This window comes from Lithobates pipiens, unplaced genomic scaffold (assembly GCF_037356315.1).
Source record: "Lithobates pipiens isolate NorthernLeopardFrog02 unplaced genomic scaffold, aLitPip1_a1.2 Scaffold_19, whole genome shotgun sequence".
Taxonomy (NCBI): Eukaryota; Metazoa; Chordata; class Amphibia; order Anura; family Ranidae; genus Lithobates; species Lithobates pipiens.
In genome coordinates, this window is record NW_027507764.1 from 15,334,798 (window position 1) to 15,350,444 (window position 15,647).

Consider the following 15,647-nt stretch of genomic DNA (forward strand, 5'->3'; position numbering starts at 1 on the left):
GAACTGGACTCCTCGATCATATATCATTTCATCTGGGAGCCCATGCAGTCTGTAATTTTCTCATACTAATATTTCAGCAGTGTCTTCAGCTGAAGGAATGCTAGTGATGGGCACAAAATGAGCCATCTTGGTTAAACGGTCCACCACCACCATGACAGTTGTAAATCCCTTGCAAGGAGGTAGGTCCACAATTAAAACCATGGTCGCGATGGCACAGGGAGAGGCTGTAGCAGACCTACCGTGAGGAAGCGTGGTGCTTTGTGTCGGGCACAAGTCTCACGTGAGAGAACATACTCCTTTGCATCTTTCTGATAAGAAGGCCATCAAAAGGTACGAGCAAAGAGGTCTATCATTTTCCTAATTCCAGGGTGACCAGCAGATTTTGAATCATGCACCAGCTGAAGCACCTTAAGTCGTGCCTCTTCAGGGACATACATTCTTTTTTCAAAGGTTCAGCAGCCCTCATGAAAGTCCATGTGTAAATCTCTTGGTGGATTAAGAGTGGGTTCCTATCATAAATTTCTTTAATCTTTTAAAGAAGCTCTGCAGGGTACATTACTCCCAAAAAGTGTCTGTCTTGTAAGATAATACTCACTTTTTCTAAGTCTGTAGAAGAGTCACAAGACATTCTCGAAAAAGCATCTGCTTTTCAATTTTTACATCCTGGTCTGTAAGAAATGACAAACTTGAATCTTGAAAAAAAAGAGTCCATCTTGCCTGCCTTACATTGAGTCTCTTTGCCGATTTAATAAATTCAATATTTTTGTGGTCACTAAGGACAGTTACGGGATGTGTGGTGCCCTCCAGAAGGTGTCTCCATTCAGGGAAAGCTTCCTTAATTGCTAAAAGTTCCTTATTGCCAATATCATAGTTCTGTTCTGCAGCTGTCATTTGGTGGAAATAAAATGCACATGGGTGTAATAAAAATTTTTCACCAATTCTCTGAGAAAGAACTACTCCGATGGCTGTATCTGAGGCATCTACTTCTACTATAAAGTGAAGTTCTGGGTTAGGATGTACCAGTATGGGTGCAGGGGTAAATAAGGTTTTCAGATGTGAGAAAGCCATTTCTGCCTCTGTGGACCACTGGAAGCGTACCTTCTTCCTTGTCACATAAGTAATGGGAGCCACGATTTTAGATTTTTTTTTTTAATACATTTCGGGTAAAAGTTTGAGAACCCTAAGAACCGTTTCACATCCTTTATGTTCTTGAGGGTAAGCCAATCTAGGATGACTTGGATCTTGCTGGAATCCATGTTCAGCCCTTCAGGAGAGATGATGTAGCCCAAGAACTGTATATGGGTCTGTTCAAACTCACATTTTTCCAATTTAATATATATGGTAATTCTAAGACCGTATGGACATAATCCCGGTGTTCCTGTAAATTGGCTGAAAAGATAAGTATATTATCCAGCAAAAGCTACCACAAATTGATCTAACAAGTCTCTGAAAACATCATTTATGAAATGTTGAAAGGTAGCTGGTGCATTACAGAGGATCCATAATGCCCATATCTTGTCCAAAAGGCAGTCTTCCATTCATCTCCAGGTCGAATTTGAACAAGATTATATGCACCCTGCAGATCAAGCTTGGTGAAAATTTTTGCTGTGCTTAGTCTCTCAAATAGTTGTGAAATTAATGGAAGTGGGCAATGATTCTTGACTGTCATTTTATTTAATTCCCTGTAATCGATGCATGGGCGCAGGGTTCCATCTTTTTTTTCAAGAAAGAATAGCGGGCTCCAGCAGGAGAGGTTGAGGGATGGATAAACCCCTTTGCCTGATTCGCTTGTAGAAAGTCCCTTAACGCCTTCAGTTCTGGTTCAGTAAGATTGTAAAGGTGACCAAAAGGAATTGGGGCTCCTGGTACAAGCTCTATTGGGCAATCATATGCCCGATGAGGTGTTAATTGTTCAGCATATTTCTTATCATAAATGTCTTTAAAGCCTCGTTGTTGAGGGGGCAATTTTTTCAGGTTAGTTGATGTCACTCGGATAATAGTATGTGAGATGTATCTCTTTTGATAATGTAACTCACAATGTTCAGAGGGAAAGGCAAGATTTCGGGCCTGCCAGTCAATATTGGGGTTGTGAATTGATAGCCATGATATTCCTAAAATAACAGGAAACTGAGAAGAAATCAGGTTGAAAGATAAGATATTAACTCTTGATGTCCGGGCTCAATACTTAACTGCAGAAGAACAGTGATTAATCCGGAGGTGAGTAGAGAGCCATCCACTGTCTCCATATGTACTGGGGATGGTTTAGGTATTAGGTGATGCAATTTTCTTCAGCAAACTTCAAATCCATAAAGTTACCACCAGTCCCGGAATCCAGCATTGCTGAGGTGGAGAATAACTGGTCTTTCTCTTTAAGAGTGACATTTACAAAAAATGTGGGTGATGACAATCTCATTTTCTCCTGTTCCCACTTGTTCCCTAGATGTGGACAATTCTCTTTGGCCAGCCGCTGCAATGGTTTGTCTTGTTTGTCTTGATTTATTTGGACACCTGAGGGCGTAGGGATCTGACTGACCACAAAGATTCAGTTCATGTCTCCATCTCTTTTCAGCAAAGCTGAGAGCTCCAATCTGCATAGGTTCAGGTTCATAGTTGGCAAACGATTTAGGCGTTGGTTGACTATCGAACGAGTCAACAGATCTTTGTTTCTCAAATCGTCTCTCCATAAATCGTCTATCGATCTTAATGCTTAATTTACTAAAATCATCAGGACCATTGAGCATATCTATTCTGGAAAGTTCATCTTTTATATTCTCAGAAAGTCCTTTTCTAAAGTGAAAGCTCTTTGCACTGTCGTTCCAGTTGGTATCAGTTACCCATCGACGAAATTCGGCAGCATATTCAGCAATAGTACGTCTTCCTTGGCGCATGTTCAGTAAAACAGTTTCAGCAGTTACACTGCGATTTGGATCAACAAAAATGAACTTCCTGGTCGTTACAATCCCCTCGAAATCTCCTAGACTCGGTTACCTAGACTGTCAGCGGTCTTCTCAACCCGGGTTCACCGCACTTCATGAAGTTCAGAGGAGTGGTGATAGGGAGACAAGCGTCCTATAGACAGGATTGCGAATTTTATCACGCTATTTTAATCTGTATATATTGTGTGTAATTGTAAGGGGGGTTGTTTACAATACATTTTATGATGGAATTACACTATGTGCACATATCTGTTTTTATTGTGAGAAATATCCAGATCAACTGAAGCAATCTCAGGTGCAAAGACACTGATCATTACAGGCGTAAGTTGTGGATCTATCTGGTGAGTTTGTGACCATAGGGGAGATTATGCACGTGGTGTGGTGACGGGATTCTGATTTGGAAACACACCATACATGAACGATCTGAACAGATCTGAATTGGATTGATTTTGAACAACTGAACAGTCATGTTATCTACTTATGGCAGAACTTTTAAAGCATTGCTAATATTATAGTTTGTAGCATATGTTGAATGTTGGTTTTATTTATAGCGGCCACTATTAATGTTTATATCAAATCAGTATTTGTAATTAGTGGTCTGTGAGCGCTGGGAGAGGGAAATTTTTTTGACTATGGTTAATTGATCACTTTCATTGGATTTAAGAATCTCTTATAATAGGAGCAAAATCCTAAAAACGACCTCAATTCAGTGATGGTGCTTGGGCGGGGCCAAGAAGTAATGGCCTCCAACTTCTGAGGGTCAGTAGCTATCCCCTTGACTGAGACTACATGCCCAAGGTACGTAACTGAGGTCTGGTAGAACTGGCATTTCTCTAACGACAACTTCAGCCCCTCTGTGTTTAGCCATTGGAAGACTTTCTCCATCTGAGCTTCATGCTCCTTCGATATTCTGCCAAACACAATGAGATCATCAAGGTACACCAGTACTTCTACCAAGTTCATATTTCCCACAGTGTTCTCCATCAGTCTCTGAAAGGTGGCGGGGGCCCGAGGCAGTCCTTGTGGCATTCAGTTGAATAAAAAAATCCCAGAGGGCTGATGAAGGCCGTCTTTTCTCGTCATCCGGATGCATGGGTATCTGGTAGTATCCACGCTTCAGATCCAGTACACTGAACCACTTGGCCCCTGATAGGCACTGCAGGGTCTCTTCTATGCGAGGGGTTGTATACTGGTTTGGAACAGTCCTTCGGTTCAAGGTTTGGTGAGAGGCGCAGCTTCTCGCACAAGCCGGGGGATAGCAGGGGGACTCTCGATGCTGTCTCCAGCTGGGAGGGCGACATGCCGATCCCAATCCACTTGTAGTGTCCACGGAGGTTGGGCTGGTGTGACTATCTCAAGCAGGGGTTCCACAGAAGATCCAAGGCCACAGGTGTGTGAACAAGACGGAACACTTCCTGCAAATCAGTCCCAAGGCCTCATAGGCTCTGGCCGTGTACAAGGCAAGGCTACCCTTAGCTGTGTACCGGACTCTGGTGTCAGTCAGGATGCCCTTAGACTCGCCCAGACCAGGGCCAATACCTCAAATATACACCTTCCAATCGGACATGGTATCTCCAAGCTGCCTCATCTTTTCCACTGAGGGAAAAGAACTAGAGATTTGTTCTATAACCCATACCTTAAGGCCTGAGGTAGACCCTTGGTGCGCAGTAACAAAATGTCTAGGGACACTATGCGGATCAGTTTTACCTTCAATTAACCTCCTACGTTCCCCGAACCTCTATCTAGCCGGCCGAATGGTTCGGCCAACATAGATGAGGCCGCAGGAGCAAGTGAGGCCATACACGACATAATCTGAAGAACAATTATAAAAGTCCCTCAGACAATAGGTAGTACCCTTTGTACTGAAGGACTTCTGGCTATGTTCAACAAAAACACACATTTTGCACAATTTCTTGTGACAACGGTACATCCCCACAAGAGGGATGAGGGTGGGTACAGGGACAAAGGTAGGAGCAGTTTTTAATTTGCTTGGAGCAATTTTACTTTTTAGATTAGGGGCTCTACGATAGGTTACTTTAGGCCGAGGAGGAAGAATCGATTTAAGGTGAGGGTCTTGTTGTAAAATATCCCAGTGAATTTCTGTAATTTTCTCAATTTTTTAATGTTTACAGTGGAAGGTAGTAATAAAATTACTAGAATGGTCCCTCTGAGTTGAATGGACTCTTTCAGGTTTGCCATGTAGATACAGTTGGTATGCGTCCTCCATGAGACTCTCGGGGTATTGTTTTTCTTTGAATTTTGTTTTCAAAGAAGAACTAGATTGAATGTAATAAACGTCTCGTGTACAGTTCTGTCTCAAACGACAGAATTTTCCCTTAGGTATGTTTTTAATCCATTTGGGAAAATGACAACTTTTAAAGTGCAGATATGAATTCCCAGCAGTTGGCTTTATGTAGTTCTTCGCAAATATTGTAGGGCCATCATGACCAAGTTCCAAGTCTAAAAAGGCTAGGGATGCCTGGTTGCTCTCATGGGTGAATGAGAGACCATATGTATTTTTATTGCAATACTCCGTAAATGAATTGATACCATCTGGAGTGCCGTCCCAAATGATTATCAAATCATCTATATATCTTCCAAAGAAGATAATATTTGGAGAAAATGGATTATTGTGATGAATGAAATGATGTTCCCAATAGCCCATCGCCAGGTTAGCATAGGAGGGAGCAAAATTTGCTCCCATAGCCGTGCCTTGTTGTTGTAGGTAAAAATCTCCATTGAAAGTAAAGTAATTATGGGTCAGACAAAATGTAGTAGCATCAATGATGAAGGAAGCTTTACGGGCATTCATTAGAGGGTCAGTGGTCAAAAAATGTTCAAGAGCAATAATACCAAAAGAGTGTGGAATGGACGTGTATAATGAACTAACGTCTAGAGATAACCACATATATGTGGGTTCCCAGGTGTATGATGACAAAAGTTCCAAGAGGTGTGTTCCATCTCTGATATATGACGGAAGTGATTGAACTAGAGGCTGTAAGAATAGATCTATATAGAGGCTAAAACCAGAGGTGACGCTATCCATGGATGCTACAATGGGTCTGCCAGGTGGATGTTGCTGATTTTTGTGAATTTTGGGAAGGTGATAGAATTACGGTATGGAATAAAAATCTTTGTGTAAAAAGGAACTTTAGATTTTTGTAATGATACCATCCGATAAAGCGATTTTAACCAGTTGGTCAGCTTCTTGAGCAAAAATATTAGTAGGATCAATCTTTAGTTTGGTATAAGTGGATTGGTCAGAAAGTAATTTTAGAGCTTCCGCAATGTAGTCATCCTAATTCTGGAGTACAATTGCTCCACCTTTGTCTGCGGATCTTATCACAATATCGCTGGCCTGAGTGAGATGCCTCAGGGCCTTAGTTTCTAAAGCAGTAAGATTGTGTGAGTTTTTAGCAGAAGGGCTGCAAAGTTTTACCATATCAGCAAATACAACTCTGTAGAAACTTTCTAGGTATGGGCCCTTCGAATGAGTAGGAAAAAATATCGATTTTGGCTTAAGGCTAGAGTGTACAATGGGAGGCGAGGTTATTGGATGTTGTGAAAGTGACTTTAAAAGATCATCTTCTGTATTGGACAGATCAAGATTAAAGTATTCAAGGTTTTCAGAACTAGTTTCAGGCTCATTAGATGAAACAATGGGCAATGAAGAGGTCATTGGTGTATCCAAAATATTTAACTGGGCTTTTTCGTTTTTAATATGAAAATGGCTCTTTAATGTTAATTTTCTAATATAGCTGTTGAGATCTTTGAACAATAGAAAGGGATTTGGTCGGTTGGTGGGAGCAAAAGATAGACCACGACTCAATAATGAAATATCTGCAGGGGATAAGATTTGTTTGGAAAGGTTGAAGATTTTTATCGTTTTATTATTTTCTGGAAGTTTAGCTGTTCTATTGCGTCCTCCTCTGCAACCTCTTCTGTGAGTTTTCTTTTTCATGATATGGTTGTCAGAGGAGGACTGGACACTAAAAAAGTAACAGGATTATCGATGGTCTGTGATGTGGGCTGGCTGGGAACATCAATTCCATCAAGATTCAAAAGAGAATCATGCTGGCCTGTTGGCAGGGTGACCAAAATATTGTCATCCGTATTACTGGAGTTAAATAACGAAGGAAGATCCGTATTGGATGTACCAAAAGTTATATTTGTAGTACATGTGGTTGGAGAAATATGTGGTCTTGTAGAAGGATTCTCGGACACAAAAGTACTGGGAACAGAAGTCACCATTGTACTCGGTCTGTTGTAAAAGCGGTTGAGAGAAGTAATCAAGCCCTCTTTGATGTTCCTCACATTTTTACCTTTGTTGTATTGTTTCCTAGGTCCATTTTTTGCGGTTTTAGGGGTATATTTGGGAATATGTGAAGGGGGATGGTTATTATTAGGGCATTTTTTTATGAAATCTGGATCCTACAGGAGTATGTAACCTCAAGCTCATGAGGGGAACGGGGGAGGAGGAACTAAGGCGGGATCCTGCTGCTGACCCATAGATAAGACTGGAGTGGGTGAAGCAGGAAAAACATTTCTGGCTTGTAAATGGTATGAATGAATGAAATACTTGTATAGCGCACAATGCGAACTGAATCGCCTCTAGGCGCTGTGGCGAGCTTTGATCATCTGCTAAAAGAGGAAGGTCTTGAGTTTTTTCCTAAAAGCCTGGTGATTTTCTTCCAGGCGGACGTCCTCCTATTCCATGTAAATATCCTATTAAAGTTATAATCATCCAAATCTCTTTTGAATTTTCCCATTTTAATATCAACCAAGCAATCCTCATCTCTCCTATTGTTGGCCTTCAATATATCCAACCATATAAGGAGGATGATAGTGGACTGATTGTTGATATCCCGAATGATCGTGTGAATTTGATCCCTCAATTTATTAAACCTATTTTTTCTATGAGTGATAAGAACAGCCATCCATTTGGCAGTACAAAATTCGGCCAAGTCCGCCCATTCTTTGGAGTTGTCTGCATCCAAGAAGGAGGGACATTCTTTCATAATTCTTAGGCCCCTAGGAGAAGTATGGGTTTTAATATACTGCTCCAGAAAGAATTGGTCCCACCATTGTTGATTGGTAGTATGTATTAGTCTTTCTAATTGTTTAAACTTCCCGCAAAAATTTAAAAAGTAATACTAAAAAATGAAAGGCAATACTATAAGTATAATCAAGTCAATACAGTACACAAGGGGAATGGAGGAGAGGGGGGGGACAGAAAAGCTCTTTTTCAAAAATTATTTTTCTAAAAAAGAAATTTTTCTTCATTGGAAGGTAAAACAACAGTCCAAGCCCGGCAGCCGTCCAGAGAAAAGAAAAAGAGGCGCCTCTGGGTGTAGACTGTAAATGTTATATTTAATAGAAAAGTGGTTAAAAACACTGTGTTGGCTGTGTTGGTATACAAACGCATCCTCTGTGACATCATCCCCCTTCGCCTGGAGTCCCGCGTGCGTTCCACGCCTCGGATGAACGCGCGCTGTCAACGCCGGCGGTTTTGTATACCAACACAGCCACCAGGAGCGGACTCATCATGACAGGACTCCCTAGCGCAAATTATTGGAATGACTACACATTGAGGCTCTTCTCCCCTCCGTTCTTATGGGATCAACATATCGCCTGATTATCATTTTTACAATGTGAGTGTTTTTAACCACTTTTCTATTAAATATAACATTTACAGTCTACACCCAGAGGCGCCTCTTTTTCTTTTCTCTACACTGTCAATTGGGAACCTGTTTCAGTTTCCATTGGACGGCTGTCGGGCTTGGACTGTTGTTTTACCTTCCAATGAAGAATTAATTTCTTTTTTAGAAAAATAATTTTTGAAAGAACTTTTCTGTCCCCCTCTCCTCCATTCCCCTTGTGTACTGTGTTGACTTGATTTATACTTATAGTATTGTCATTCATTTTTTAGTATTACTTTTTAAATACTGTGTATATAAAGTTTTTTTTCAATTTTTGAAAAATGTGGTAGGCGGGTGTGTGTTTTTATGAGCGCCATAATATTTGTATATATTGGTCCACACATTCTCTGTTAACCTCAGCGCCCTCCTCTTTCTCTCCGTGCCGCACCAAAACTTTAATGAGTCCATTTTAACCCCTGTAGCACTCGCATAATGGGGCAAAAGACCAGGCTGACACACTCCCATGAGCAATGAGATATGTTGGTTCTTTCCTCCCCACATTGTTGGAATGCACAATAATACAGTCTATATGGAGTAAAGATGTGACTTGTCACCTTTCCATGGAGCCAGACGAAATCTCAATGTAGCTGTAGCCATTTGCTAGGGGCGACAGCTGCAGGAATAACGCATTTGAGACACCCTTGAGTAGATGCAATGATAATTGACAGACTCCAAGACTTCTATAGGTAGACAGCTATACAGTGGAAGGCCTCCAGCTGGATAACACTTCTGCATAGGTAGGACCGCTGTCTCCTATGGCAACTATTCTTGTAACATTCACTAACGGTAGTTGTACATAACTCTTGGTAACACAGAACAGTCCTTTACTTATCTCACAGTATCTCACAGCCCTGACACAAGGGACTAAAAGAAACCCCCACCATTTGACTGAGACACCCCATCCATTCATGATCTGATCTTGCTCCAGGTAGCCGGGACCAGCGAATGAAGCTGGCCCCGTCACCTGATCTGGTATGGACTTAAAGGGGAAGACCTACACCGAAAAAATGGCGTGGAGGTCCCCCCTAGCTCCATATCAGACAAGAGCCCCGAAGTCGGAAGAAGAGGGCGGCGATGAAGAAGAAAGCTGGGCTCCCCCGCTAATAAAAGAGGTAGCAGAAGATAGCGGAGGAGTCCGGCGAGAAGACCCCCAAAGACGGAAGGAGACCCCAGAGCTGTGCAATAAACTATTTTTAACCCTTGTGTGTTGTGTTTTTTTTACATTTTTTTCACAGGTGAATGGGTAGGGGTACATTGTACCCCATACTCATTCACATAGGGTGGGGGGCCGGGATCCGGGGGCCCCCTTATTAAAGAGGGCTCACGGATTACGATAAATCCCCCGCCTGCAGACCCCGACAACCAATGGCCAGGGTTGTCAGGAAGAGGCATCCCCTTTCCTGACCGGCCAGCTTGCGTGCTTGGATAAGGGTCTGATATGGACCTAGGGGGGGACCTCCACGCTGTTTTTTCAGCGTAGGGCTTCCCCTTTAAGTCCACACCAGGTGACGGAGCCAGCGACGCTTCATTCGCTAGTCCTGGCTACCTGGAGCTGCGCTCAAAATGAACGGACTTTCCTCCGTGTGTGTGGACAAGTCCGTTAATTTCAAAAGTACGGTGGACTAGTCCGTCGGAAAAGCCCTGTGTGTCGGCAGGTCTGCTCGTTCCGACAGTCCGGCGGACTTTATGGCGGTTTGTCCGCCAGACTAAGTCCGCCGGATAGTCTGATCGTGTGTACGCGGCATAACTGGACCAGAAACTATGACCTCTCTAAAATATGAAAAGTGGCCTGGTCTGAAAGCTGGTAAAACAGTCCAGTCTTGAAATGGTTATATAACATGCCACTGGGGTGTACAAATATTGTCTGTGAAGGGGCGCATCTCTATGCTGCTCAGAAAGGGCTGCAGCAATACTGGCATTTCATTTTAAATAGAAGTCCTCCAAATGTAACTCCTCTTCACCAAAGTTTCTGCAGCATAAGTGAGACTTCTGTGCACAGCACCCTCACGTTTAAATCACAGGCTTACCCCTAGTACCCCTAATCATTCACAAAAAAGAATAGTCACAGAAACAAAGACACCCAATAGTCTACCCTTTATTAAAAAAATTTAATATATCCAAAAAAGGTCCCTTATTGTAAATCCATTGTCAATCATTATGCCCACTGAGTTGGCAAAAAAAAAAAGGGGGACAACCTGCGGCACACGACCAATCCCAATGGTACTCCTCATCGAATGACAACTCCGTGAAATGTCATAAGCCATATGAGAGAAGGGGTGGGAATAGTGGTGAGATCATTGACCAAATCTGGCCATGGCTATATTTTGGCATTGATGTCACTGCTATCCCCGACCCTTTGCTTAGTTGGCAGGGATTTTTGGTGAGGTCAGTGGTACCGAGGGATGGACGGTGTGGACTTAAGCACCCGCGGCTGCCTTAGTAACAGTGGGAAGCTGTCATATATAGAAGCATTATGCCACGTACACACGGCCGGACTTTCCAGCAAAAAAGGTCCGACGGTCTTCCCGACAGAGTTCAAAAGGACTTTCGACTGAGTTACGACAGACTTCTGCCCGAACGGACTTGCCCACACATGAACGGACCAAAGTCTGTTCATTTTGAATGTGATGACGTACAACGGGACTAGAAAAAGAAGTTCAATAGCCAGTAGCCAATAGCTGCCCTAGCGTCATATTTGGTCTGTCGGACCAGCATACAGAAGAACGGTTTTCCCGTTAGAAATTGATTCTGTCAGACAGATTTGAAACATGTTCTATTTCTAGGTCCGTCTGAATTTTTAAAGAAAAAAGTCAGATGAAGCCCACACACGATCGTAATATCCAACAGAATGATTCCGTCTGGCTTTTTCTGCCGGAAAGTCCGGTCGTGTGTACGTGGCATTAGAGATACCACCTGTATATATGATGCTCAGTTCCTGCTGAACAGAGGGTTCAATGGGCAAACGTTCAGCTGTTTGTTTGAATGCCCTTAAATTAGAACCTTTCCTGGCTGGAGAAGAAGGATTAAGAAATTCTAATGCCGCGTACACACAATCAAACTATCCGGCGGACTTGGTCCGTGTGTGAGCTCCGGCAGACTTTTTTCCCCCCAAAAGTCCGGCGGACTTAGAAAGTAGTTTTGACTCAAAAACTGTCCGCCAGACTGCGAGTCCGGTGGACAATCCGGCCATCTGTGTGCTAGTCCGCTGGACTTTTGAAATGAACGGACTTTCCCGCACACGGAGGAAAGTCCGTTAATTTTGAACACGTCTCCAGGTAGCCGGGACTAGCGAAGGAATTCAATGTCGCCGCCTTTGGCAGCGAGATTGACATGTCGCTGGCCCCATCACCTCGTATGGAATTAAAGGGAAAGCCCTATGCTGAAAAAATGGCGTGGGGTCCCCCCCCAGGTCCATATCAGACCCTTATCCGAGCACGCTACCCGGATGGTTAGGAAAGAGGGTGGGGACGAGCGCCCCCCCCCTCCTGAGCCGTACCAGGCGGCGTGCCCTCAACATGGGGGGTGCTTAGGGGAAGGCCCCCCACCCCAAAGCACCTTGTCCCCATGTTGATGAGGACAAGGGCCTCTTCCCGACAACACTAACTGTTGGTTGTCGGGGTCTGCGGGCGGGGGCTTATCGTAATCCGGGAGCCCCCTTTAATAAGGGGTCCCCAGATACCGGCCCCCCCACCCTATGTGAATGAGTATGGGGTATAATGTACCCCTACCCATTCACCTGTGAAAAAAATGTAAATAAAACACAACACACGAGGGTTAAAAATAATTTATTGCACAGCTCCGGGGGTCTTCTTCCGTCTTGGGGGGGTCTTCTCGCCGGACTCCTCCGCTATCTTCTGTTAGCTCTTTAACTAGCGGAGGAGCCCGGCTTTCTTGTTCGTCGCCCCCGATTCGGGGGTCTTGTCCCCCTCTTCGGGGGTCTTGTCCCCCTCTTCAGTTCTTCTTGACGGGCCTCCGCTCCTTCTTCCAGCTCTTTTACTGGCGGTGGCCCAGTCTTCTGTCGCTGCTGTCTTCACCGCCTTCTGTTCTTCTCTTCTTCTTCCTAGAGATGTTGACTCAATGCTGTCTCTGGCCATAATGACAGGGACGTGTTGCGCGGCGACTTATATAGGGACAATGGGCGGGGTCACCGGGTGATGTCCCTGTCCATTATGATGTCATAGTCCCAGAGGATGCTGGGACTGTGACATAATAATGGGCGGACACATCACCCGGTGACCCGCCCATTGTCCCTATATAAGTCGCCTCGCAACACATTCCTGTCATTATGGCCAGAGACAGCGACGAGTCAACATCTCTAGGAAGAAGAACAGAAGAACAGAAGGCGGCGAAGACAGCGGCGACAGAAGACCAGGCCACTGGCAGTAAAAGAGCTGGGAGAAGGACTGGAGGCCCGGCAAGAAAAACCGAACTGGGGGACAAGAACCCAGAAGTCGGAAGAAGAAGGCGGCGGTGGCGACAGAAGACTGGGCCACTGCTAGTAAAAGAGCTAAAGGAAGAAAGCGGAGGCCCGGCAAGAAGAAACGAAGAGGGGGACAAGACCCCCGAAGTTGGAAGAAGACCCCCGGGCGGCGCCGAAGAAGAAAGCCGGGCTCTTCCGCTAGTGAAAGAGCTAGCAGAAGATAGTGGAGGAGTCCGGCGAGAAGAACCCCCCAAGACGGAAGAAGACCCCCGGAGCTGTGCAATAAATAATTTTTAACCCTAGTGAAAGAGCTAGCAGAAGATAGCAGAGGAGTCCGGCGAGAAGACCCCCCCAAGACGGAAGAAGACCCCCGGAGCTGTGCAATAAATTATTTTTAACCCTCGTATGTTGTGTTTTATTTACATTTTTTTTCACAGGTGAATGGGTAGGGGTACATTGTACCCCATACTCATTCACATAGGGGGGGGCGGTATCTTTAATAAGGGTGCTCCCGGATTCCGATAAGCCCCCCGCCCGCAGACCCCAACAACCAACGGCCATGGTTGTCAGGAAGAGGCACTTGTCCTCATCAACATGGGGACAAGGTGCTTTGGAGTGGAGCCCCCCCTTCCCCTAAGCACTCCCCATGTTGAGGGCACGCGGCCTGGTATGGCTCAGGAGGGGGGGGGGGCGCTCGTTCCCACCCCTTTCCTGATATGGGTCTGATATGGACCTAGGGGTTTTTTTTCGGCGTAGGGCTTCCCCTTTAAGTCCATACCAGGTGACGGGGCTAGCGACGTGTCAATCTCGCCTGGAGACACGTTTAAAATTAACAGACTTTCCTCCATGTGTGGGTCCGTTCATTTCAAAAGTACGGTGGACTCCCGCCATAGTCCGCCGGAAAAGTCAGGTCGTGTGTGGGCAGGTCCGCTCGTTTGGAAAGTCCGGTGGACTTTCTGGCGGTTTGTTCGCCAGACTAAGTCCGCCGGATAGTCTGATCGTGTGTACGTGGCATTAGAGTTATTTTTGAATGACTGTTTTTATTATGAACGTTCTATTAAGCTATTGATCGATTCATTGCAGGCGAATGTATTTCTGTATTATTTTACTGTTTTAGAATGATAACTGACTCTGTGTGTCCTGATGTCTCCTCCAGAATGAAGACTCTGGTGGCTTTTCTTTTCCTGGGCTCTTTGGGTCTGGCTTGGTGCACACCTAAACCTGGAGGTAAGAATAATAGAAATATAAATAATAACTGTGGTGCACTAGCTGAGGAGGAGGAGGATCTGAATACATTCTCATGGCAGAAGCTAGTAAATAAAAATAACTCCTGGAAGATTTCTGATACCAACACTAAATCTGGGATCTATTTTCACTCTCGGTGATAACAGTAAACAGGAAAAAAAGGGAGATTGAATCTCCTTAATGGAGACACAGATAGCAGAGACAACCTGACAGGGGTTCTAACTACCCACCCATTCTATCCAAAACAAAAAAAAAAAAGTTTTACCTTATATACTTTAACCTTAAATCAGTACTTCAACCAGACTTTGTCACATTCACATTCGTTCAGCCAAGGGAACCCAAAATGTATAATTATTGAGTGTCTTCTGTTTTTCTCACTTCAGCCTTTAATATCGCCAGAACTGGGGAAGCCTCACAGAGCTCCGATTATCATGGCGCTACGCCTATAGGTTACGCTTACAAGGCCATTGATAGTGTGAAAGATACAAACTGGTATAATGGCTTCTGTTCCCACACAAATAATGACCAGTCACCCTGGTGGAGGCTAGACATGAAACGGAAATACAAAGTAAATGCCGTTGTAGTCACTGGACGGTCAGACGGAGCAGCGGAGCGGCTGATTGGTGCTGAGGTCCGAATTGGAAATTCTCCAGACAATAACAACCCAGTGTGAGTACCACAGGGCCAACAAACTGTAAGGGTATCTATGTCAATGGTTTTTGGGCTTATGTCAATGGCCTCAGTTGAGATGCTTCTGAGATCACTTAGAATTCAATGACAGGTGTATCTGAGTATACCTCCTGCAGTTGACCTTCTTCTGACCTGCTAAAACTTACCTGATCCTCTGCTTTCCTGATAAATGGTGCTTCCCCGCGGTCTGGTGGTGGACTGTCCCTTTGCGCCAGGGTTTGATGACATCATGGCCTTAGACCGCTGGTGTGCTGGGGAGAAGAAGCTGGGGTGCATGTCCCCTAGATCTAAATAAACAATTAATCCTTGCAGTACAGGCACAAGCTCCACTGCATCGGAAAATGTTTACGTTTCACCCTGCTTGTGTAATTTTCCCAGAATTCTGTACAAAGATACAAGTCAAATTTTAGACATCCCCTATGATGGGAATTTCAATTTTGGTGAGAAACTCCCCAACAGTTAAATACTTCTAAAGAGATGGAGACACTGCAACTTTTCTCATTAGAACACTAATGCTGCGTACACACGACCGGACTTTCCGGCAGACTAGGCCCTACGGTCTTCCTGATGGACTTTCGGCAGAGTTCCGATGGACTTTCTGAACAAACGGACTTGGCCACACACAAACGGACTAAGTCCGTTTCTAAGTCCATTCGT

At 44.4% G+C, this 15,647-nt stretch overlaps 1 protein-coding gene across 1 annotated transcript in view; it reads left to right on the plus strand.

Moving 5' to 3' along the window:
* The window catches only part of LOC143997922 (fucolectin-6-like), a 38,313-nt gene that overhangs the window by 15,258 nt on the left and 7,408 nt on the right, over positions 1 to 15,647 (plus strand). Inside the window, exons 2-3 of the mRNA XM_077493743.1 lie at positions 14,212 to 14,282; positions 14,684 to 14,969. Of these exons, the coding sequence (XP_077349869.1) occupies positions 14,213 to 14,282; positions 14,684 to 14,969 (356 nt within the window). The 5' untranslated portion in view covers position 14,212. The remainder of the gene's footprint in view (positions 1 to 14,211; positions 14,283 to 14,683; positions 14,970 to 15,647) is intronic.